The sequence below is a fragment of the Sceloporus undulatus genome, chromosome 9 (genome assembly GCF_019175285.1).
Source record: "Sceloporus undulatus isolate JIND9_A2432 ecotype Alabama chromosome 9, SceUnd_v1.1, whole genome shotgun sequence".
Lineage (NCBI taxonomy): Eukaryota > Metazoa > Chordata > Lepidosauria > Squamata > Phrynosomatidae > Sceloporus > Sceloporus undulatus.
This window is the reverse complement of record NC_056530.1, coordinates 1,914,383-1,941,380: the sequence shown is the minus strand read 5'-3', so window position 1 is coordinate 1,941,380 and position 26,998 is coordinate 1,914,383. Positions and strand designations below refer to the sequence as shown.

The window sequence follows — 26,998 nt, the reverse complement described above, 5'->3', positions numbered from 1 at the left end:
TATCACTTTATGTGAGCAATTGCATGTGATAATCATTCCCGCTTCATTTTCAGGATGCTTTAAATGTGCTTTAATCTGTCTTTAATGTCAAAATTAGCCCCAGTGTGATAAACTCCATAGTCCAACTATAAATAATATCCCAAAGGCACATTTGGTCCAGCCTTGGTATACCCGAGGCAGTCTCTATCCCAAAAGAGATTGCTCTATTTGTTTGCATGTATGGCCACTCTCAAGGTAAGGAAAGAATTAGAGTAAAAAAAGACAACGTGAAAACATCTGGACGTAGCTAGTCCAGCTCAATAAAAGATGCAAAGACAGATATTTTCATACCACAGGGACCATTTGGGGCTTTTTCACTCGAGACCTTTGGAATGGCAGAACGCTGACAAAAGTCACAACCTTCAAGGCTTTCATATGATCATGGTTTTCCTGCAACCACTCAAAACTTTCTCCCAGATAATGCAAAAATGCAGCTGTTTGCACAACAGTTCTGGATTTTCCCCCTGCTAGTGGGAATGCTCTACAGTATATAGATTTTCACTCACTTTTGGAGGAATGTGCTTGTAAGCATGCTTTTGTGTGTGTTTTCCAAATATCACAACTCTTGTGTACCTCCAGACCTCTCTCAGTTCTTGAGAGGGAAAAGTGTGCTGGTTGGTGCCTCTGTTAATTTCCTTAGGCCTTGTGTATACAATTCACAGGTGAAGAGGCGTTTTAAACATGGGGAATAAAACAAGCTTAGTGTGTCTTCCAAGGAGGAACAATAAATCACATTGTGTAACACCAACAGTAAAAAAGGCCTATCATTGCATAAGGCGAAGAGGCAAAATGCTACAACAGCACACTTCTGTCCATGTGACAGGATTGTGTTCTGGGTTGTTGCAAAAGTCTGCAATTGCACAATTCCAGCATAATGGTTTTTTTTTAAAAAGGTGGGTTTTTGTGAGGGTTCCTAACAGAGTAGAGAGGTTGGAGAAAAAAGATGGGAATCGGTATGGAGGTAGAATTATAGGAAGGAGATGGAGTCGTGAGGTTCCCACTTTGTGTCACTGTGTCACAATTTCCCCAGAAATACAAGGGGTGGGGAAAGTCTAAAACGTGCGGTGCTGTTTCTACATTTAATCCATAAGCAACAAACCTGGTTCTCTACCAGCAAAAAGGAACCAGTGTGAAAAGTCCCTTGATAGTCCAATCTTAGGGGGATATATATATATAGCTTCAGTTTCCATGGTGAACTACAGATGAGATCAGTCCTTCATTCTGTAGCTGCCACCACAAAGTGAGAAAACCAGCTACCTGGATGACATTTTTCCTATTCAGAAAGCAGGTAGGATTTCACAACTCTCTCTTTCTCACAAACACACACGTTCTCCCCCTCTGTGATACAGGTTGGCAATGGGACTTTCAGCCCAGACTTAAGGTGACTGCCATTCTTTCAACATAACAGTTACTGCAATGCAATGCCCAGAATTCCCTAGCCACTATCACCAGTGGTCATGTTGGTTGGGGGGATTCTGGGAGTAATAAACCTCCCCTCCCCACCCAAGAGTTACTTTTCCAGACTTTGGCTCTTAACCGAAGTTCTTTTCATTTCATTGGGACCTTGTGCAAAGTAACTGTACTTTCAGGACAGTTTCCCTCACCACCACAAGACCACAATCTGTATTTCTCTTCCCCTGCTCTGACAGTACAACCTACTCCTGATCACCTCTCTGTAGTACTGGAAGAAAAATTCTTATGTTTAAGGAGGCATCTCAGCAACAAATTCCACTGGAAGTGTGAGCCACTCTGGATTGTGATTATATAAGCATAAAATGATTCTCCCCAACATCCCCCACCTCCCACTAGTCCCTATATTTTGGGGGAATCATAGGAGTTGGGCTGCCCAAAAGCACTGAAAGAAATAGTGAGAGGGTATTTTGTGTCTAGAGGCTGGACTTCTGTAGAGGACTGTCTGGAACAATGCAGTCCCCGATGCCTTCTAGAAGATTATCCCACTGGTCAAAATCTTCTTTTAGCTCTGTGAGAAAAGAGGAAAAGCGTTATCACAGGAGGTTATTAATGCACCACAGACATTAATAATAATAAAATGTCTTCTGGATTCATCAGTGCAGAGAGAAAGTGGCATAATGCATAAGCGGCAATGAAGAAGCACTAGAAAATCTGCCAGAAATTGGCCATTCATCCATCAGTAGCAGCATCACAGAGTCTAATTTCTCCTTAGCCAAGATATAGTGAATTGCATGCATTCAGAAGAGACCTAAATTCAAGTCCTTCACTTGGTCAATTGTTGTTGGGTTTATGGCTTCGACCCATGTACTGTATGCTGTCTTCAGCGCATTGGAAGAAAGGCAAAATCTAAATGTAAATAAAATAGCTAGCTACCTACCTAAACTACATTTAGAGCCCACTTTTTCAGGCTAGCTAGCTAGTTGGCTAAATTAGGCTTAGTTTAGAAGCCTCACAGATTAAAAACTTCCACCCCAATTGCCTATTAAAACCCCCCTGCAGTGCATCAATAAACGGTTAACCTACCAATTAATATTGCCAAACTGCAAATGATGTACACCAGAAAGACAGGCACTGAATCTAACAAAATGAGACTCTTGTTTTTAGTCTGCAGGGATCCTCTTCTAAGGAGCCTCCTAGGTTATATGCCTTTCCTAAAGTTTGGTTATAGTGGCAGTAAAGGGTAAATAGATGCTGGTATTTTTCATCTCATGCTCTCTCCCTATTCACCACTGTGATGCATCACCCAAGAAATACCTGAAATTGAAATGGGCCCTTAGGCTCAAAGACACTCCTCAACAATGCTATGAGGGATTAAATAACTGACGGCTTCTGTCTTTAAGTCCCCATCACAATCTCCCTGAAGTCTGAGATGGCAAGAGGCCAAGTATCTAAGATACCTTTCTGTCATTTGAAGTTCAACATGTCACCACAACTGCATACACTACTTAGAAAGGATTCTGGAAAGAAGTGGCCCCCACATAATCAGCTCTGCAGCATAGACTCACGGAGATGTTTCTGCAGGAAGGCAAGGGCTGCTTGGTTGGTGATGTTGAGGCCTTCATAGGGATTGAGGGTGCCTCTTGTTTGGAAGACCCTGTTCACAAGATTCCCTGCCAGGAAAGTGAAGTCAGTCTGACTCTGGTGGACAGTACCCCTGGGAAGAAGACAGAAGCACTTAGAAATGACAAGAACCACCACAGAGTACCAGGCCTCCCATTGGGACACCTTACACACAAAGCGACTGAGAAGTATCAGCCCAACAGCGTTGTGTATGGTTCCAGTGTTGGACAGGGAGCAGGGAAACTCAAGTTTTAGGGATTAAATGTGGAATATGATCAGGATGCACTTGGCAGGGATTTTTCAATGCTGGGGAAGATTTTCCTCTCTATGACAAGAGAAACCAACAATTGAACTCAGTATTGTGGATGTATGCTGTTTAAAACCCCCAATGACATTTAGATAACTTAGTTCTGAATTACTGTACATACTCATGTATAAGTCTAGAAATTTTAGTCAAAAAATTGACCCAAAAGCCTAGGTCAGCTTATCCACGGGTCAATGTAAATAGTATATTTTAACTCTTATTAAAATGGGAACCATACCCTGGTGAAAGGCAAGAGTGCAATCTGTCCTGAAAGCACTGAACTCCCTCTACTCTCTCTCAATATTATGCCTGCCATAATATTGTAGGTTCTTTGGCGTTGTTTTCCTTTGCCTCATCATTTAGGCCCTTTGTTGCATGCCCCTAAGTTTTACCCTCGACTTATCCAAGGGTCAGATCAATATCTATAATTCTGCCCTTGACTTACACATGAGGCCAATTTATAGTATATAGGGTAATATTAAAGAACAAGCTGAATTTTTGAACAGCTAAGCCAACTATGTTTGCTTTGGAATTCCATGCTGCTCCTTTTTGTCTGTTCTCTTTCCCATCTTATCTTTTCTCTTTTAATAATTAATTTTCCAGTTCACAAACTGTCAGTCCATGAAGCACTGCAGGGCTTGTCAAGCGGTACATCGATAGCGGGTATGTCTAGGACTCCGATTCCCTTCCACTTCTGGCCAGCCAACATTTGGGAGTGCCATATGGTAGAGACTGAGATGCAGGGGGGGGGGGGAAGGTGGGGGGGCACTTAAGAAGAGCGGCTAGTCTCCAGTTCTTTCAAGATGATGATGGGCTCCCTCGGTTAGGGGGTTGGAGCCTACGGTTGTGGTGGTGCTTTTGGAAGTACAACTGAAGAAGCAGGCAGTTCTAAATTCAGGGGCATCTCAAGGGTGTGAGATGCCTTCAGATGGGGCTCAGCCACAAAAATGTCCCTGTGTGTGTGTAGCACACGTGCCTTGAAGTTGTCTGTTGACTTATGGCGACCCCATGAATTTCACAGGGGTTTCTTAGAGAAGGAATACTCAGAGGTGGTTTTGTCAGTTCCTCCCTCTGAAAAATACAGCACCTGTAAATTGGTGGTCCTCCCATTCAAGTCCTAGCTAGGTCTGACCCTGTTTAGCTTCCAAGATCAGACTGGATTTGGTGCCTTTAAAGTATGTAAAGTATAATCTCAGGATGAGATTATAAGGGTTACTTATGAGACATTATAGTGAGATTATCATCTCACTGGATGAAATTACAGATTGGAGAAAAGTGAGGATTTAGTCAATGGGATGAGGACTGGGAGGAACATCCATGATCTGTATTAAGCCTGCTGGCCAGAGGTCTCCCTCTTATTTTCTAACTGGCCTCTCCTTATCTACTTTTTTCTTCAGTTCAGCATTTTACTTTAGTTTCAATCCCTCCCTCCCTTTATTCATGAGTCATATTGCTTTCGGATCAGAAGCCTGAAGGCAGGGGCTCTGGGATGCATGATTTACCCCATATATACTACCCTCCTCTTAATATATATTCAATATTATTGGCTTTGAACATATTGTTTGAGTGAGTGTAGACTTACAAAATTGTTATAATCTTGGTCTCGCTGTTTGTGGCGCTGATCTTTTTCATTTTCGCTACACTTTCAGCAGTCTGGAATGATTCTGTGTTGACAAAAAGCACCGGTTTGGTCACTTTTGGGTACAGGGAGTTCTCCAAAGGGAACATCCAGGCATCCAGAGCAACAGCACATCTGCAGGAGGAAAAGGGCAGTGTGTTCAGCCAAGCAGGTAACCAAAGTCTTGGATTCCCAACAGGCTGCATATCTCTAGGAAGATGACCCCAGTTACCACTGGAGCCTTCAGAGCAGTTGATTTAAACATACATGCACACACACAAATTCTGGAGCAGGGAGCCATTCTATTAGTGGATGAAGCCAAAGTCAAAGACGAAAAATACTTTGTTGTTGTGTGACTTCAAGTTGTTTCCGACTTGTGGCAAACCTATCATTGTGTCTTCTTGGTAAGTTTCTTCAGAGCGGGTTTGCCATTGACATTCTCTGAGGCTGAGAGAGTGTGACTTGCCCAAGGTCACCCAAGAGGTTCTAATGGCAGAACCAGGATTTAAACTCTGGTCTCCAAAGTCATCGTCCAACACTCAAACTGCTATACCAATCTGGTTCCCTCAAAATGCTAGCACATTTTAAGTTAAGCTCTTACTACAAATGGCCAGGGGCTTTTCACACAACACAATTGTAGCACCATAATTCCACATTAATGGCCATGGTTCCATCTTGTGGAATCCTGGAATTTGCAGTTCAGGGAGGGGCAATTACACTTCTCAGCTAGAGTTCTCTGGTGCCTCACCAGACTTCAAATCCCAGGATGCCATAAGATGCAGCTAAAGTGGAAATACAGTGCTATAAACTGTGTAATGTGAAAGAGCCCTAAATCTTAATAGATAAATTACAACGTTTTGATATGGGGCACAAAAGTATGCCAAAGCAGAGAAACCACCAAACTATGTATTTAAAGTGCTGCAACACTCCTCTGTTGTTTTTGCTGCAAAAGACTGTGACGCACACGCACTCTGGAAATTTCACCAAACAATTATGCCACACTGGGAAAGCTGGGTGGTTTTTTTGGGAGAAGCCCAAAGGGCCTGATTCAACATCCCAGCTCTGGAGCATACTCACTTGAACTGAGCTTCTTTAACCAGGGCTAGCACAGCTGTTGCGCCTCCAAAAGAGTGACCCATGACTGTGACTTTGGTTAGATCTATGTTGTCCTGAAATGGAAAAGATGGAAAAGTTTGAAGAAGCCAGGCTGCAGGCTTCAATACAACCACCCACTACATGCAATATGAGATAGATGCCGCCATTATAGGTCAGCTAAGTGCCATTTAGTCCAGGGATGATAGGGATTGTAATCCAACACTTCTGCAGGGCCCTTGGCTGATGGAAGTTGGGCTAAGTCCTTTCTCAGTGCCAGCTAAACTGGCATTCCAGAGCTTGTAAGTAGTCAAATTCCTCAATGCTTGTCCCAGTAGACCCCCTAGAATCAAGTGCTAAATGGTAAGTCAATACTTACATAAATCCCATTGATTCAATGGCCCTCCTCTTCTTGGAAGCAGCAAACTGGATTTGGGCCAATATTTCTATTATCACTTCCCATAATCCCAGGCTAATGCATGATCACTTAGTACAAGTGGGGTTTTCTTTTAAGCAAGCACAATATCTGTTCTACTGAACACTATCTGGAAAAGTCCCTTTCCTCTTTTGCTATAGTGATTTACATCCAGAAAAGGCATGTGATGTATTCAGAAAAGGCCTTGGGTGGTGTTCCACAGAAGTAACAACCAAGAGATATTCTTAGGATGCAGAAAACCTGATGCAATGTTGTCAAGAATAATGATACACATAAAATCTGTTAAATAAAGATAAGGAGGGGCAGTATTATAGAGGATTCAAGGCTTATTGTGGCTTTTCAATCAGCAGAAAAAATGGACATTTTCTGCAAACCACACAATAGAAGTGGATTTCCTCAGCAACAAGATCATGTTTTGAGCTATCCCTGGTTCCTAGATAAAGTATATTGAGTAATGCTTGTGCTTCAATGTGCAATTAAGATCTATTGGTTTTACAAAAGATGTGCTCCTGGTGGAGGTGAAAATTGCTAGGTTATTGTTGAAATAGATAAAGACAGCTGCCTGTATTTTGGGTTCTGCTTGGAAGTATGACTGTGGATGGGGACATATCCTTAAATTGTATCAATTTGGCATGGGCAGTGCCCATTAATCCTTTGTAATGCCATTTTTTCAATGGCTTTAAAAATATCCCAACATTTAAAAAATGTCCTTTACTTCAATATTGCTGCAAACTGAATTAAAAATACAAAAGTAATTTGCACTCCATTAACTCAGTAGAGGAGGGCAAAAATAGGAGTGGGGCATAAACCAACTCTTCACAGAAGGCTCAGGCAAAAGAAACAGCTGCTGATTTTTATTTTGGCATTCTTCCTCATCATTAACTTTTGCTATCATGACCACATTCAGAAGTTGCTTGGTTGCATGTTTCTTCATGTTCATCTGTAAAATGTTGGAGGGTGTGTAGGAGCTGTTAGGATGATCATCTGCACCTTACAATTTACCACTCAGAAGGACTAAAATAATAGGTAGTGTGAGAGGACACAGAAAAATGTTTGAAGGGGGAAAACTGGAAAAGCCAAATGCAAAAGCGAAAGCAAAAAATGTGACCAAGCTATCAAATGCTTATAGCAGTTTTCCCATCTTGATGCCCTGTAGAACAAGCCCCACAGCCCTGCAGCCAGTGTGTGCTGCTGAGTGATGGGTTTTGTAGTCAAACCACTAGGAGGAAGCTATATTGGGGAGGAAAGGCTGGCTTAGAGGCCCTTTTGTCTCTGGTTTGTTTTCCCTGCTGGTTTTGTTCTCCATGTGGACAAGATGTACATTTGCCATTTTCTAAGAAGAAAAGAGGTCCATGTTCCCTCTGGTGACCAAAAGGCAACATTACAGAGATGGCTCAAAAGAAGATGGGTGGGAGATTCATAGAGAGCAGAATATGGCAAGAAAACAATGCTTGTAGAGAGCTGAATATGACAAGAAAAAGCCGCAGGGTGCGGTGGGGGACATGATCATGGATATGGGGCATGAGCATGAATAGGTTGTTAATGGAAGTGGGCTGAAGCTACATGAGCAAACGGAGGAGTGGAAGTCCTCCCATCTTCAGTTCCTCCTGGACCACTCTCTCCTTTAATCCATTTGATCCAGTTGTGTGTGTGCATGTTCATTCCTTTAAATTGCCTTAAACTTAAAGTGACTGCAACAGAGTGACTGGGAAAGTTAGGTACTAAACAAAGGTACTATAACATCTTAGAACCATGAATAGCACACATTTACTATGGTATGACTTAGAGCATACAGAAAACAATTATACAGTAACTACTGTATAAAGTATAACAAGTCTGAACAAGACTACATGTGAAAGGGATCTAGGAGTCCAAGTAGACCATAACTGAACATGAGTCAACAGTGCGATGCGGCAGCTAACAAGGCCAATGCGATTTTAGGCTGCATCAATAGAAGTATAGTGTCTAGATCAAGGGAAGTACAGTAATAGTGTCGCTCTATTCTGCTTTGGTCAGGCCCCACCTGGAATATTACGTCCAGTTCTGGGCACCACAATTCAAAAAGGACATTGAGAAACTGGAGTGTGTCCAATGGAGGGCGACTAAAATGGTGAAGGGTCTGGAAAGCACTATGAGGAAGGACTTAGGGAGCTGGGGGTGTTTAGCCTGGAGAAGAGAAGGTTAAGAGGTGATATGATAGCCCTGTTTAAATATTTGAAGGGATGTCCTATTGAGGAGGGAGCAAGCTTGTTTTCTGCTGCTCCAGAAACTAGAACGTGGAACAATGGATGCAAGCTACAGGAAAAGAGGTTCCACCTCAACATTAGGAAAAACTCCTTGACAGTAAGGGCTGTTCGACAGTGGAACAAACTCCCTTGGAGTGTGGTGGAGTCTCCTTCCTTAGAGGTCTTCAAACAGAGGCTGGATGGCCATCTGTCGGGGATGGATTTCCTGCATGGCAGAATGGGGTTGGACTGGATGGCCCTTGCGGTCTCTTCCAACTCTACGATTCTATGATTCTAAGTCACCAAAGGGACCATCAGAAACAATAATTGTCCATAAAGTAATCCTATGTTCTACATAGTTATTTTCAAGATTTTTCAAATCTCAGAATCTTCAAACCTCGGCTTCTATACAAGGATTCCAAACCTCATATCTTTCTTCAGTGTTTTAAGCTACAGGACCTTGAGAATTCAGGATTTATAAACCATGAATGGACTTATATTATGGACATTTATTATTTCTGATTGTCCCTTTGGTGACTAGATATACTTTATAGTTACTGTAGCATCATCGTCTGTGTGTCCAGAGTCATGCCATAGTAAACATATGCCATTAATGGTTCTAAGATCTTATAGTACCATGGCTTAGTACTTAACCTTCCTGGTCACTCTGTTGCAGTCTCTTAATTTAGGGACCCTTCCCTCCACCTTTTGACTTATGGCGACCCCGCAAATTCCATAGGGTTTTCTCAGTCAAGGAATCCTCAGAGGTGGTTTTTGCCAGTTCCATTAATAATACCAATAGTTCTCTGTAGTGGAAAGGAATTCCTCCATTAAACTGACATTCAAAGGAATTCGTCATATGTGAACACATCTGGGTTGTGAGTCTAAGGCAAGTCTCCTCTTTGTGGCTGAGGTGGGTAAGACAGCCTCAGTCTTCCAACTGGAAAATGGAAAACTGATGATTGAAAACTTCCAATGAGTCATAGCATTGATCAGTGAAAATTAAAATAGTTTCACAAACATTTGCAGTCTTTTGAGCTATTAGATCTGCATCACATCAGAGACTGTTGGACGGAATGAGCTCAGCACAGTTACCTTCAGCGCAGAGAGATCAAAGTTGGTACGTAAGAGGTTGACGGGCGCCTTGCCGCTGTCGATGCTTCGGAAGAGCTTGAGTCCTCGTATGCATTCATTTGCTCTTTGATGGAGCTGCAGCGACAAGAAAGTCTACAATTAATTTTCCATTCAAACAGCAGAATTAAGCCCTGGTTTTCATTGTGTGCAGGAAAACTGAATAGTTATAGAAGCAAGGGCTGATCCATTAACTTCCCTGGCTGGCTCACCTGCTTTTCCCAGCCTGTAGATCAGTCCCAACACACCTTCCCAAATATAAATTTTAAAAATGCAGTACTAGCAGCAGCAACAAAAAGAAGATTTTTGTAGGAGATAGGGAAGGTTCTAGAAGAAACACTCTTAGCATCAGCAGCATTGGAGGTGACAAGTTGAGAAGGGACCAAAAAGAAGACACAAAAGGGACTCTTCTCTCTACTGTAAATACCCAACAGGTATATTCCAAAATCTTCTTCTCTGCCCCAAGAAGACACTTTGTCTCTGTGTGTCCTTCACAGGCACATTTTAAAGCAGTACCACAAAATCCATTCTGTCCTAAGAGACAACTTGAGCACAGATCTTTTCCTCCCCTTTGCTTTCCTGATCTGCTTTTCTTTTTATGTCGTAACTTGTCAGATGGGACAACCTGCGAGGCAGGGATTGTCTGGCTTTATTTACTGATGTGTAGAAATGTGCTCTGAGAGCTATATACAGAAATGCTGAACACAGATCTATTTGGTTTGGCTATTAAGGAATAAAGGGTTATTCAATAGTATTCTTCTTTCCTATATGAATAAGGGCCATTAACAAAAAAAATTAGATTAATCAAGACATACCTGTGGGTTTCGGAAGTGAAATTCCTTCTGATCTTTTGGTACCCCCCGATAGGAAAGCCACTCTTCATGTACCTGGGATCCAGGGAGGTCAGGTGCTTCAGGTTCCAGTTTGCAGAAGTAAGTGGCAGAAGCGGAACGATCCCTGAAAAGGATGCAAATGCAAATGGGGGAATGGAGCCAGAACTTGGAGAAGTTACCTTTTTTGAATGGTAAAGAGGAAGAAAAGAAGGGGAGAAAAAAGGTGGCATCAGCTGTAAGACTAACTGTTTTTTATTTTAGTGTGAGCTTTCGTGGATATAAACCCACTTATTCTGATGTAGTACTGAGTGGTATTAAAGCCTTAGGTTTTAAAGCATCTTTATACATTTCTAGGTGTGGAATAGAATGTAATGGGATCCAGAAAGATACCAAAAATGTCCCTTGCCATAATTTTTCAAAGGACTGAGCAAAGTAAAGATCTGAAAGAGATGTTATCACATCCTTGTCCAGCCCTTTGAATATTTAGGGCAAGGGACATTTTGGGCATCTTTCTGGATCCCATTACATTCTATTCCACACCCAGAACTGTGTAAATATGGTTTAAAACCTAAGGCCTTAATAGCACTCGGTACTGCATTAGAAGTGGGTTTATATCCATGAAAGCTCATGCTACAATAAAAACCAGTTTGTCTTAAAGGTGCTGCCACATTTCTTTCTTTTTTTCTTCCTTTCCCTTCCTCCTTTTTATGTTGCAAAAGACTAACACAGCTGCTTCTTTAACAGCTTTTTTGGATGACAATTGCATATCCCTCATTCAGTATGGTATGGGGCTATGTTGGCAGTGGAACCCCTCTGAGTTCTAGTGGAAAAAAGTGTTTATTTCTTTCCAAGTTGTACAAACCTCTCTTCCCTTTCTACCACTTCATTATTATTTTATAATAAGTCAATTATCAGGCTCTAATATTACCGGTCTAAGTATCATCAGTTTCTCACCTGTGCTCAAGCGCCATCACCAAAAACCCACGGGAAGCCATTTCGATACAGATGGCAGAATACACAGTTCTGAAAGTTGAAGGGCAAAGAAGAAGGTAAGCAGGATTAACCTTACACTTTTTGCTTCCTGAAGTGGAATAGTAAATTGTGTACCTCTGTATACCCACAACATGGTGTACCGTTTCCAAACCCAGGCAAGACATTTTGCAAAATGAGGCATGAAATCACACAAGCTTTGTCTATCCTGGCCCTGGACTTTAAACACTAAACTCTTAAAAGTCTGGTTTGGCTTCCCTTATGTATTTCAGCTGATTTAAGCTTGCTATCTCTTTTTTCTCCTAGAGAGGTGCCTTGCCTTGAATGTCTCTTTGGCAAGCTGATAACAGCTATACCAGTTCAAACTTGCCAGTGTAAATGGGAGAACATTTTGTGCAGTTTGTTTTTGTTAGAAGCATACCAGAATTTATACATTTCTTCATAGGAGTTTATCACACGGGTATAATTTTGATATTAAATAGAGATTAAAGCGCATTTAAAATATCCTGCAAGGACTTGAGCATCCATGGATTTTGTTATCCATGTGCATGTGTATCCTGGAACCAACGTCAGCGGATAGCAATGACTAACTGTATTTCTCCATCCTTAGCTATAAGTATATTATTTTGGGTTCAAATCCCTCTTCAGCCATGAAAACATATTGGGTGACTTTGGGCAAATTACATTTTCTTTGTCTAAGACGAAGGCAATGTTAAAGCTCCTCAGAATAAATCCTGCTATAAAAAAACAACCCTTAAGATAGGGTCACTGTAAGACAGAACTGACTTGAAATCATTATTGACAATAAACAAATATGTCTGTGTGAACGGCATATCTATCTATCTATCTATGAATGAATGTTCCCAGCACTGCCTCAAAAACCCTCAAACCACTGCCCTCCACAATTTGCTTTTGACTTTTTAATACCCAAGTAATAATAATAATAATAATAATAATAATAATAATAATAATAGAAGAAAGTCTGTTGAAATGTATACTATAAACATGACCTCAATAAAATCACAGCAGACAGTAATTGCACTTAAAAACAAATGAACCCAAATATCCTGAAGAACGGATGTCTAATCCATGACATCTAATCCAAGATGTGTTTGGTCTTTCGATGAACTAAGCCGTTCTAGAGGATATTTATCCCTTGGTGCTTTCTAATGAGCTCACAAGGATTTGATGGCTGGGTGGCAAAGCAGCTTTCTAACAGGCTTTGGGATTTCTTGTCTTTGAGGTATCCTTTCAGTCAAATTTAAAATAGATCCAAAGCAACCCATTCATCTTCTGGTAGTTTAGTGCTCTGTGAAATGCTACAACTTCACACTCTTTCCCCAGTAGTACTTGGGCTATTGCCATGCTGCAAATCAATCAAATCAATCAAATTTATTTACATCCTGCTTTCCCCCCACAATTGGGACACAAAGTTGCCTACAAATTAAAAATCTATACAATTAAAAACATCAAAAATGGGCATTAAAATAGAATTAAACTAGTACGGTATTAAAATACACTACTCATTAAAAAATAAAATGCAATTTAACAGGTAACAGTAACAGATTAAAGTCTGACACCGCTTTAACTGCCATGGCTCAGTGCTAAGGAATCTTGAGATTTATAGCCTATTGTGGCACCAGAGATCAACATCTCACCAAACTACAAATCAGAGAATTCCATCGCATTGAGCCATAGCAGTTAAAGCGATGTCGAACTGCATTAATTCTACAGTGTAGATGCAACCTGGGTGTAACCCCCTAAACGCACAGCCTCATTTTGTATTTTGTGCTTTCCGGTTCATTCAGAAAGACAACTGAATGCAAGGAAGCAAAGAAAAGCTTAGGGCTTATCTATATGGGTGATTTACCCCGAATTCCTCCTGGGATTGCTGCATCCGCTTTACATGAAGCAGAGCCAAAATCCCCAAACATGTCTGGACTGTCTTAATTTTAAATTGTCCTTTTAAATTGATGTGTATTTTATCTGATTTTTAAAAAAACTCATGTTGTATGTCTTTTAATTGTTCCTTTCTACCTAGATCCATGGGGAGAGGGGGGAATAAATAAATAAATAAATAAATAAATAAATAATTATTATTATTCATGATGCCCACACCTTATTTGGGGTTTCCTTCCCCAACCTGCATTTAAATAATTCAACATTTTGCTTCAGGTTTTCGTCTCTCTTTACAGCAATGATGGCAGCTGCCTTCACTCGCAGTCCCATGCGGGCAACCTGATGCTGCTGCTGTGAGTGCGAATCGCTGTATACATCGCTGCGCTACTTGTTCTGACCTCAACATCAGCGTTAGGTGATGAAAGGGGACTGTGTAGGAAGGCAGATGCCCGTCATTCACCGTGAGAGCCAAAAACCTGCAGCAAAAGAGAGCAGGGGGGGGGGGGGGGGGGGGGGGAATTTGAGGTCAGAATAAAACCCATGGGCATTCTGGCAAGTGACGAAAGGGTTGTAGAACTGGTTCTTACAGTCTGAGTTAGTAGGAAAGTAGCCTTAAAAAATGAAATTAGGTTACAAAGACAAAGCCAGAACACCATAGAAAGCAAATACAAACTCTGTATTTTGGTAACAGCAGAAGAGTTCAAAACTCTCTTATCAGGCAAAGATAGTTTAAAAAACATGCAGGGGAAAAGAGGAGAGGACAGAGTGCAGGAACTACTTGAGTTTTTAAAGTCTGAATCCCCCCCCCCCCATGGAGAACCTTCACTGTTCTTTTTTAAATAGCTTTTGTTCCCAGTAAGCAGGGCCACTGCAGGTGTGGCTGGGGCCTTATAAAGTTACTTTGATAGTCTGCAGATTCTTTCTCTATAGTATAGAATGGCATAGAATCTGTACCATTGCAAAACAACATGCAGACTACATTATTATCATCATCATCACACACAGAGAGACACACCTTTCCTCCTCCATGCTTTTTAAAGACTATCTTTTCCTGTATTGCAAAACCTTTTCCACATAAAGTTGTGGCTTTCTAGTCAGCCTCAGTATTTTTATTACTATTCATATTAGTACTGCAGGCTGAGTCTCCCTTATCCAAAATGCCTAGGACCAAAAGTTGTTTAGATTTTGGATTTATTTTTTTATTTTAGAATACCTGTATTTGCATATATGTATGTAGTAAGATATCTTGGAGTTGTGGAATGCAAAATTCATTTACGTTTCATATACACCTATGGCATAATGGTTTGGGTGTTGGACTACGACTCTGAAGACCTGGGTTAAATTCCCTGCTTGGCCATGAAACCAACTGGGTGATCTTGGGCAAGTCACATATTCTCAGCTTGAGGGGAAGGCAATAGCAAACCTCCTCTGAACAAATCTTGCCAAGAAAACCCCATGATAGGTTCACCTTAGGAAATGACTTGAAGGCACACAACAACAACCACAACCACAGCAACAACATACAACTTATACACATAGCCCAAAGTTAATTATATACAATATTTTAGAAATAATTTTAACTATTTCACAAACTTTGTGTGCACTGAACCATCAGAAGTCATCTTAGATACCCACAAAAAAAGTGTTGGTTTTTGGAGTGTTTCAGATTTTGGAATTCAGATAAAGGAGACTCAACCTGTACTATTGTTTATACCCCATCTTTTCCCAGGATTTTGTCCTAAATGGCTTGGGCCAGGATATCTGAAAGGCTGCTTCCTCCAATATGGTCCTGTCTAAAATATGAGATCCTCAAAAGAGATCCTGTTTTATTTCCCAAGTTGCATTTCCAACTTATGGCAACCCTAAGGGGAATCTGTCATGGGGGGTTTCTTGGCAAGGTTTGTTCAGGAGGCGGCTGAGAAAATGTGACTTGCCCATGGTCACATAGAGCCTTTTCACACTAGACAAACCTGGCTCAGAAATAGTATTTTAAAAGTAGAAAAAAACCACAAATGCAAGATGTTTTTCAGACGTGTTTGCACTAAACAGCAATAACCCAAAAATAAAGTGAACGGAAAGTCGACAAAACTTTTTTAGTTTCCTTTTACTTTCCTGAAAGTAAAAAGATGTCATTTCTGTCAACTTTCCATTCGCTTTATTTTCGCATTATTGCTGTTTGGAAGAAATGTCGTCTGAAAAGCATACCTCATTTGCGTTTTTTTTTCTACTTTTAAATCCTGTTTCTGAGTGGGATTCATCTAGTGTGATAAGGTCCCTAGAGAGTTTCCATGGCTGAGCAGGGTTTTGAATCGTAGTCTCCAGAGTTGGAGTCCTCCATGCTGGCTCTCAGCACAGGTGCTCCACTATTTGTGTTTGCGTGAGGAATAAAAAAAGATGTGAAAGAATGCCCCAGAGATAGGCCAAAAGTACTCAACAAGAGCCAGAAAAATACTGGAGAACAGCTGCCAGTTTGCACAGATTATACAGGGCAAAAATAGACTCTTTGTCCAACTCCATACAAGGCAACTTCTTATATTCTTATCAGAATGGGCTGTAACAGTGGCACCGAATGCAGAACATGCACACTCTCAGTTATGGAATGCTAGGCATCTAGGCTTCAAAGTGTCAGGAAAAGGACTACAAAAAGTACTTGGAGTTGAGCACCTCTCACCAAATTCCTGGCCCACATATCCATGGGTGCTCAACAGCCTTCTCATCAGTGGCATTTCTCTTCAGTTTGTTCCAGAGCTTGGCAAAGTCACTTCTTTTGATTTCAGTGCCCAGAATCCCCAGCCGGTATGGTCCACTGCTAGGTGGATTTTCTGGGGGCTGAAGTTCAAAAAGATAAGTTTGTCAGTTTCCAGTTTTATACCACTCCAGCCATAGAAAAGTGGAAATTTTGTTTGCCCATCAGTAGCGATGGTGAGAATTTGATTTTGATTTCACCTTTTGAAAAATTCTGCAAAGTTCCTCCTATTCAGGATGGATGTTCCCATCCTGACCAAAGGTACATCTTCTGCCAAGGAAAATGGGTGCAGTAATGGGGAAAAAGTCTTACCGAAATGCTCCTAAGCCATGGGAGAATATGATCACCGGATATTTGTGTCTACTCGGTCGAAAAGGAGCATCCCAGCTCACAGGGATTCTGCATGATCCTGTGGAAATGAAAGTATATATGACAGCAGAAATACGGACAGCTAATTCATAAAAACAGCATGGCATTGTGGTTTCAGCATCAGACTACTGATCCTGGAGACTGGGTTTGATTCCCCAGTCAGCCATGGAAACCCACTGGGTGATCCTGGGCAAGTCACACACTCTCAGCCCCAGAACAACTCTGTGATAGGTTTGCCTTTCTTGTTGTTTTTGTTGTTGTGTGTCTTCATGTCGTTTCTGACTTATGGTGACCCTATGTATCATGGGGTTTTCTCGGCAAGATTTGCTCAGAGGAGGTTTGCCATTGCCTTCCCCTGAGGCTGAGAGACTGTGACTTGGCCAAGGTCACCATAAGTCTGAAATGACTTGAAGACACACCACTACAACAACAAACTAATAAATGCAGATTGTTGATGCTAGGGGGCTGTACTGACTCTCAGGGGACTTTGTAGGAACTAGAAATCTTGACAGACCTATAATTTTTTTTGAATCCTGTTTTCCCTCGTGGCCTTCCCAAAGTCCCCACATTAAGCAATTTAAGGCTGTAAGTCCTAGGAGAGGACAACATTATAGGAGAGTCCATCCCCCCACAAAAAAGTGACTTGAAAATCTGTTAATATCCCATTCATGCTTCAAGTCCCTTCCCAAATTATGAGAATGCTACAATGTCCCAGAAAAGATGCACACTCTTGTCCTTAGTGAGTTTCTTAAAACCTGGAAACATTTCAGACTCCGAAAGCATGATGCTGTTGCATATCCTCTTTGAGGCATGCACTGCAGGACCCTTTTTTGTTTCTTGATCAAGGTTCTAATCCACAGAGTTACAACTAGAGCTAGAAACCACTGTTGGAAAATGTGTCACAGGGTATCTCTGTAATGCAAGAGAACTCTTGCAGGGAGAGCAACCGTCTTACCAAACGTCACACTGAGCAGTGGAGCGCACCATTTTCTATTCATGTTCATGTAGTCGGCCAGGCCACAGTAGTATTCGTAGCGGGGGATCCAGGCAGGCTGCTCAGCTCCATCTTGAGGGATGCAAGGGTAGAATAAACGGAAGAAGAGGCCCTGCAGAAAGGAAAGGGAGTGGGCGTTATAAGTACTCCACACTTCCCACAAAAAGACCCCTTAGTTTTTCTTATTTCCAGCCATTTATGCTTGGAATGGTCTCCTTGAATACGTGCATGATGCTACCATTCTTTTGGCAGAACCTCCTTGCCCCTATCTGGGACATGAGATTTTAAGACTACAGTTCCCAGAATCCTGGCCCATGCTGGCTGGGGATTTTTGGAGACAGTCCAGAATATAATAATAATGATATAAAAGTATCCTTTCTGAGCTTAAGTACATGCAACTGTTTGCCTCCCCTTCCATGCTGTGGACTTTTAGATTGCAAAATCCCTGGGGCAGGGACCTGTTTTCTTCTACTCTGTCACACACTGTGTAGAGGAATGACAGAAGCCACAATAACCGCTTGGTCTGGTTTCAGACATTTTGCTTGCTGAGGTTCAGCTACAATAGGGCAACCTGGTGTGCTTTGGATGATACGGACAACAAATCTCAGAATCCTTGACCATGCTGGCTGGAAGCTATGGGAATTGCAATCTGAGGCATCTGACAGGCACCAGGTGGCCTATAACAGGGTATGGGAGTGATGCCAAAAATGTCAGGGAACCGTGCCAGAAGTTTCAGGGTTTGGGTGAGGAATTTGAAGGAATAACTGAAGCAACCCTAGTGGTCATCTATCTCAACCTGCTGCCAATGCCAGATATTCAAACATATAGCACTTTGGAGATACGTACAACTATCCATTCTCTGCTGAAAAGCCTCTAAAGCAGTGTTATCAACCTTGTTCTTTCATATTGAGTGGGTCCTTGGTATCCGCTGTAGTTTGGTTCCAGGATCCCCCATGGATAACAAAATTCATGGTTGCTCAAGTCCCATTAAATATAATGGCAGAGCAAAATGGTGTCCCTTATACAATATGGAAAATCAACATTTGCTATTTGGAATTGATATTTTTAAAAAATATTTTGAAGCTGTGGATGCTTGAATCCGTGCATAAAAATCCATGGATCAGGATGGCCAACTGTATTTGGGACTTCAGCTTCCAGCATCCCTGAGCATTGTCCATCCTAGCTTGGACCACTGAGAGTTGAAATCCAAAACGTCTGGAGGACCAAAGGTTGAGCTCAAAGGTAAGATTGCAGAACTGTAGCAGTTCAGATGTGTCTCATGATGGAACCTGGAGTCCAACAACAACTGGAGCTCCCCAGGAGAACATACCAACTTGTTCCACTACTTAGAAGGACGTTTCTTCTCACATTTAGCCAAAATTTCCCTTAAAAGAACTCAACCTGTTGGTTGAGTTTCTACCTGCCGAGGCAACAGTAAACCCATTGTTTCCACCTTTCTGTGGAACCCAGCCCTCTAAAGATCTGATATGATCCAAGAGGAGGGTTCGAGGCTTATTTCCTTAAGTGATATAAGCCCCACGCAGCTTCTTTGAAATAGAGGAAGTAGGCATTATCTGTGCCACATCACATGGGTTTTGCTTTTAGGTTTGTTGGCACAGGAGCTAAAAAAGGGAAGCATCTTGTGGCTCACAAGAAATGTTTCAGTCATGTGGTAGCCTATGCTTTTTTTTCCATCTGGTGTGGAATTAATTTTTAATTATTGCTCATGCAGAAGTTTTAACTCTCCCAAGTTATGTTCCAGTACAGAATCATAGAGTTGTGCCGGAGAACCTACAAATGCCTAGAGAGATGTTCTCCCAGGTTAAAAAAATAGTGGATTTTTATTTGTGTTTTTGTGTTAGAGTCCTGCATCTCTAACCCTATTGAACATGGAAGGTTCACTGTTGTTCAAAATTTAAAAACATGGATCCAATGTGTTAAACCTATTTTAGGGACAGAATCCAGCACTTGGAAAGCTCTTTTGAAGTTCAGACTATAATCTAGAGCAGATTCCCTGCCCTAGTGACCTAGAAACCAACAGATGTTACTGGAGCCAAGCCACTTTGAACTCTTGCATGGAAGGCTTTGACTGTTGGAGATTTGATTAATATGTTATCTCTAGGAATCTCTAGGTCCTCCAGGTTGACTCTATGGTCAGCATCTGGCAGACGTTGGCCAGAAAGTTGTGCTGGAGGACATAGACATTCTTAGCAAGGGGCTTTCTCAAATAAATAAAAAAAGAATTTTTATTGGGGTCTTGTGCCCCCAACTCCAGCAAATGTGGAGGGACCATTGTATATAAATGTAGCGAATAACTACAAAATAAATATTAAGCCACAATAAAGTCTTCAGGATTGAGAGAAAACAAACTCTTAAGTACTTTCATGAAATGATTAAATCCATAATGGATTTAAACTCAGCTAAAGTATTTCTTCATTTCATGTGGTCAACTTTTAAACAGAGCCCTGCAGCGGTTCCTCTGACGTAAGTTTGTTCTGTTGCAACTCTGCAGACGATCACACTTAGCTCTGTGCCATTTAGACATTTCCTGGCTGATAATGCGCTGTAAATCCAACGCCTGAACAACAGGATGGTTTTTTTCCCTTGGCCATGTGGCAACTCTCTCTCCGCTGCATCCAGATTATTATTCATTTTTGATCCCTGCCTCAGACAACCAGATGTCCTTGTAATGACAGTGAGTCAGAGTAACAATTCATACCATTGATGCACTTTCTATAACCAGATTCATTTTTTAACCCAAATAAGTAGTTTGGAGGATCAGCTGATTCAGTATTTGCAGTCACAGGTCTACGTAATAGGACTGCAGCACTAAACCCGCTGAACCAAGGATACTTTCTCATTAAACCAAATGGAGCTTACTTGTGAGTAGCTATGCCAAGGATTATGTTGAATGACGCCCTGAATGAAGGAAAAACATTAGATGGAATTGTAATTGTTTTTCCACCACTGGGAGCACCCCAAAGCCAAAAGTCACAGAGAAGCAACCTGTGCCAACCAGAATTAATGCAAGTCATTTCCAACTCATGGTGACCCTAAGGCAAACCTATCATGGTGTTTTCTTGGCAAGTTTCTTCAGAAGGGGTTTGCCATTGCCATCCCCTGAGGCTGAGAGAGAGTGACTTGCCCAAGGTCGCCTAGTGGGTTTACATGATCAAAGCCAGGATTCGAACCCTGGTTTCCAGAGTCATATTCCAAAGCTTAAACCATTATACCATGCTGGCTCTGCTACCTCCCCCAACTTCTCTTGCTTTATCTGCACCACAGAAATAATGCAGTTCGACAGTGTTTTGACTCGTGGCTCAATGCTATGGAATTCTGGGATTTGTAGTTTGTTGTGGCACCAGAGCTCTCTGAAAGAGGAGGCTAAATATCGCACAAAACCCACTAGCTGACCTTGGGCAAGTCACATTCTTTCAGCTTCAAAGGAAGGCATTGGCAAACCCCCTCTGAACAAATCCAGCCAAGAAAACCCTGCAGTAGAGTCACCTTTGAGTCAGTACAAGTCAGAAACAACTTGAAGGCACTCAACAACAACAAAGGAGCAACTATTTTAGTTCCATTTCAGAAAAGAGAAAGCAAAGAATTACTATATAGCACTTTGTAACTAAATACTATTTGAAAATAACTCATCAAGCTCTGACTGGATGCCACTGGCTTTGAACTTTGGGTTGACCTAAGGCCTTGTTCTGTGTGCTGAGCTTGTGTTTGGACCTTGGAATTATCACCAGATTGCAAGTCAAGCACTGATGATTGTTGCTCTACTGTTGTACTCCTGGAAGCAGGACCTCAAACCAGCTTTTCCTATCAATTCATTGGCCTTAGATACATGCATCCAAGGGATGGGACAGATGGTCCAAAAAAAGCAGTTTCCAGACGCTTTGAAGGAGGGACGTTTATATGACTCACGCCTCCAAAGCAGGTGGAAACCAGAATGATGCCACGTTTCTGGGCTAAAAGCTGGAGCAAAAAGAAGTTGAGATAGATAGACTTAGCACAGAAGACGTGCATCTTCACAGCTGAATATTAACAGCCCGGTGCCAGTGCGGAGCTGTGGCAAGGCAAAAAAGTGCAACTGAAACAAACCCAATGAATATAGTGATACCATATACAAACCAGACAGTCCAACAGGGGGGCATGGGATAAAGAGGATATATATGGGGGCCCCTTGGTTGTGCTTTACGATGGAATAATTCAGCACTCCTACACTCTCATGCTCCGCACCGGCAGAGCATCACATGTGTGAATGTTTGCATGTCCAAAGGTGCAGCCATTCAATAGGATGCTATATCAAGTGTAAGAAACCTGTAGCCTTCCAAATGTTGACATATTGCAAATTCCATCATCCCTGTTCTTTGGCCATGTTGACTGGGGTCAGTGGAAGCTGTCATCAAATGACATTTGGCAGAACACAAATTCCGACTCCACTCAACGTGGTCCACCTTAAGTCTCCTTGACTACAGGGACCACATGAGCGATTACTAGGTTTATTTTTCCAAAAAGATTTGCTACGGCAGCTGGGGGGGGGAGCCAACATGCTTGTTAAAAAGCAAACCATGTTGAACCTGGTAGATCTTTAATTCTGACTCAGCATGCACAAAACTGGCTCCAATCCTACTGGAAATAAAGTGAAACTAATGCAAAATTAATACAGTACAACCGCTGTATCCCTGAGGGTTACTTTCCTGGACTTAATGTAGAAACGTGAAACTGCAGATAATAGCAAACCCTATTGAAATGAATGACTTCCAGCAGAAGCTGAACAATAATACAGCTCTAGGCATTTGTAGGTCCTCCAATGCAACACGGTGGTTGACTTCTGCTGGAGACATACCATAAAATCACACTGGATGACCTAGAACAGTGATGGTGAACCTTTTAGGTGCCGAGTGCCCAAACTGCAACCCCAAACCCACTTATTTATTGCAAAGTGCCATGTCCCTCTGGCTTTCTAGTAACAAACTATGGCAAACTCTGTGCTGGGGCGATGGCACATGTGCCCACAGAGAGGGCTCTGAGTGCCACCTCTGGCACGCGTGCCATAGGTTTGCCATCACTGACCTAGAAAATGCCTAGAGAGAACATATTTTTCAAACATGGAACATGTAAGTGGAACTGTGGGTAGCAGTCCCATGGATACAGGGGTCATACTGTACATAAAGGATCACACTATATCACTACTTTCAGAGGATGGTTTCTACATGCAAAACTTCATGGGCCATTCTATGGGTATGCACATAAGAGGGCACTGGAAACAAAGAAGCAAAATAATTCAGAAAAATAAAATAAGGGGCAACATAATAGAGGCTCTAATACTAGAACCTAGTTATCCAAGGAGGACGAATGGGACTCTGCATAAAGGAGACTCAAGGGGGGAATTCAAACTCATTTTTTTTGTCCCGAGGAGATGCGGATCACCGTACTGATACCTATTGGGTTTATTGCTCCCATCTTGTTTTGGGTTCATGAATCATTGTAATCTCTTTGTTATTTACACATGCCATAGTTTCGGGATAAAATGGAGCCGCCTCCATTCTCTTGAATAATACAGAGCAATCCGAATTGATTCGGAAGCTTATTCACACTGCTGAAGATGCAAATTGATGTAATCTTTCAGGTCAGGAAAACCTGGGGTCGGGGGGGGGGGGGGAATGGTATCAAATATCTCAGGTTAAGTGGGGTTTTTTTGCCATCTTCCCCTCAAAGTGCATCAAGTATATTTGAGACGTGTGTGAACAACAAGGATTCAACCCAGATTCATCCCGGATTATTTTTGTAGCGTGAATGGGGGACTCAACCTAGAGCCCCTTCTTGTGAAAAGCATAAGGTAGACGTTTCACAAATAACAATAATATCTACTGACTCAATTTGCCTGTTTTAACTATTTTTAATCTGTAATTTATTGTTGTTGTTTTTGTTTATGGTGAAGGGATAGATTACGTATTGTGCATTTGTTTTTTATTATGTATTTTATTGTATTAATTATGCCAATGTAACCTGCCTTGAACCGTACGGAGAGGCGAGATATAAATAATTTATTATTATTATTATTATTATTATTATTATGCACATCAATATAGCCACACTTATTCTTTCAGTTCTCTTAAAAAAATCCTGCCAGGGAATCTTCTTATCATCAGTCCAATAATCCATCTTCACAACAGTCCTGCAGGGAAGACCAACAAGTCCTATTGTCTTTTAGACAACTATGTACTATCCACATGTCAGAGGCAGAAGGGACTGCCCAGGCTTATCAGAGGATAAAGGTGAATCAGTAAGTTCCTGATTCACATCTTGGCCTTCTTGGTGGGGCAGGATGTTGAACAGGATCTAATGACAGATCTCTGGATGATACCTGCAAGCTTTTCTGACTTACTTTTATTTACCTATAGTAGCAATAGACAGCCAGAGTGATGTAGTGGTTTGAGCATTGGCCTATGATTCTGGAGAGCAGGGTTCAAATCCCGACTTGGCCATGAAACCCACTGGGTGGCCATGGGCACGTCGCACTCTCAACCTCAGGGGGAGGTAATGGCAAACCCCCTCTGAACAAATCTTGCCAAGAAAATCCCTGGATAGATTCACCCCTTGGGTGATCTTGCGCAAGTTGCACTTTCTCAGCCTCAAAGGATGGTAATGGCAAAGCCCCCCTGAAGAAACCTGTCAAGAAAACCCCATGATAGGTTTGCTTTAGGGTTATGTAAACCGTTTGGGTGATCTTGGACAAGTCACACTCTCTCGGCCTCAGGGGATGGCACTGGCAAACACCGTCTGAAGAAACTTGCCAACAAAACCCTGTGAAAGCATTGCCTTAGGGTGGTCATAAGTTGGAAATGACTTGAAAGCACACAACTACAACAACAACAAATAGTAGCAATAAGCAACTTAAGGCCTCATACAGATAGGCCAAAATAAAGCTGCTTTGGGTCACTTTGGAGGTATGCTGTTTCAATGATGCATGCTTCCTAAGAGTCCAGAAGCTGCACCAAAGCTGTGCTCTGGTCCTTAGGATTTGAGCATGGCTTTGGTGTGGCTCCCGGACTCTTGGTACACACGCATCATTTAAACAGCTTACCTCCAAAGTGACCCAAACAGCTTTATTTTGGCCTGTCTGTATGAGGCCTAAGTTTCCCAAGTTGGTATAGATCCATAAAAGTAAGAGAACCTGGCATAACCAGGAGTGGACTCTTATTTAAAATAAATCCAGTTCTGATACTGAAAAAAGAAAGTCTAAGCTAAACATGCTCAGACGCAGCCTTGTTCTTTAATTCTGAACAGCTCCCTATTAATATTATACCTCTCTCTGGTTGGTGGATTTTGGGATTCTCATTTTTTAAGTCCTCAAAATACATCTGACAAATGGAAGTCCATCTACAATATATTACCCAGCTTTCAAAGACAGATGGAAAGGGTAGTACTGTAAATATAGTTGATATAATACAGCAAGCATGGAAGGTTGAAGAGGTATCAAGCCAAATTGTTTATGCAGTGTAGATGCAGCCCAACTAGCTCACCAAACTACAGATCCCAGAATTTCATAGCACTGAACCCTGGCAGTTTAAAAGGATGTCAGGTCGGATTAGATGCAGCCCAAATAGCCCATAACACTACAAATTCCAGAATTAGCCATAGCATTTAAAGGGCTGTCAAACTGGATTACTTCTGCAGTAAAGATGCAGCCCAACTATCTCACCAAAGTTTTTTTGTGGGGTTTTCAGATTCATAGAATCATAGAGCTGGAAGAGACTGCAAGGGCCACCCAGTCCAACCCCCTGCCATGCAGGAAATCCAGATCAAAGCATCCCCAACAGATGGCCATCCTTCTGGAAGAGTTTATTCCTGATGTTTCGCTAGCATCTCTGGCTGGCGTCTTCCGAGAATGCTGGCACAGAAGAGAGTGGGATACACACACACACACACACACACACACACACACACACACACAATGTGACCCTTGGTTGAGAGGAAGTGATTGAAATTTAAATAATAATAATAATAATAATAATTTCCCTGTTTTTCCCTTTTGGGGAGTGTGGCCACATTCTGGAAGAGTTTATTCCTGACGTTTTGCCAGCGTCTGTGCCTGGCATCCTCCAAGAATGCTGGCAAGGAAGTGAGTGGGGTATATATTCTGTGTGGCCCTTGGTTGAGTATATACACAGTATATATACCCCACTCATTCTCGTGCCAGCATTCTCTGAAGATGCCAGCCTCAGATGCTGGCGAAACGTCAAGAATAAACTCTTCTAGAATATGGTCACAGAGCCCAGAAAGCCTACAAAAGTCTATGGGTGCCAGCCATGAAAGCCTTCAACTTCACATATCTCACCAAACTACCGTAGCATTGAACTGTAGCAGTTAAAGTGGTGTCAGGTAGAATTATATCTGCAGTGTAAATGCATCCCAACTGTCTCACCAAAAGAAACTACAGATGCCAGATTCCCATAGCCTAGAGCCAGGGCAGTTAAAGTGGAGTGGAACTGGATGACTTTTGGGGGTTCTTTCCTTGAGCATCCCAGCCTGGACTCACCTTTGGGGTCTGTCCCACCATCACATCCGTACAGCCAACTGGATGGGATCCTTTGCCATGGGGCAGTCCCAAAGACTGGGTCACCCCCATTTCTGGATCAATCACTTTCTCCTGTGGCTTCAGGGGACCCCTCAAAAAAGAGAGCCACCGCCTTGCACTTTCTCTTCCTCCTTTGCTGTTCCTGGTGAGGCTTTAGAAGGGGCTGGATCTGACAGTCATTGGTTGCTCCAGCCTCTTTTTCTCTGCTGGGGAGGAGTTTGGAGGAGGAAGAAGAAGAATCGAAAACAAGTTTTAAAGGGAGGAAAGCACTCAATGTGGGTGATCATGCAAGAGTTAGTAAACCAGCCGGAAAGTGCAAAAGATCCGGCTTGATCTGTGGCTTACTCTCTGCAGGAACTCTGTAGGAAAATGTAGAATGTTTATTTTTTATGAATGATTTTGTATCATTTTCACCTCTATTCTTTATGAACTGCAGTCCAGAAAACAAAGTGAGGTTTCCACTGTTGTAATCCGCTTTGATTCCTTGAGAAAAAGCAGAATATAAATAAATTATTATTATTATTGTTATCATCATCATCACATTGGGGGTGATTTTGGGATGAAAGATAGATTAAAGTGCATCGAAAGCATCCCACAAATGGCGAGTAATTGTGCGAATGATGATCACATGCTATTGCACAAAGGAAGCAATATCAAAAATGCATTGTCGCTGAAATCCCAAAAGTAAAAAGATGCATGTTA

General features: G+C 41.9%; 1 protein-coding gene across 1 annotated transcript; it reads right to left on the bottom strand.

The window, feature by feature from the left end:
* Positions 1-26,470, bottom strand: PAFAH2 (platelet activating factor acetylhydrolase 2). The gene is made up of 10 exons (XM_042440982.1): positions 26,258-26,470; positions 17,671-17,821; positions 16,659-16,755; positions 11,666-11,734; positions 10,694-10,835; positions 9,843-9,956; positions 6,072-6,163; positions 4,959-5,129; positions 3,018-3,166; positions 1-2,020 (listed from the first exon to the last, which is right to left on the bottom strand). The coding sequence occupies exons 1-10, from the start codon at positions 26,345-26,347 to the stop codon at positions 1,926-1,928; spliced, it is 1,170 nt and encodes a 389-aa protein (XP_042296916.1). The 5' UTR covers positions 26,348-26,470; the 3' UTR covers positions 1-1,925.
* Between the last annotated feature and the right edge of the window lie 528 nt (positions 26,471-26,998).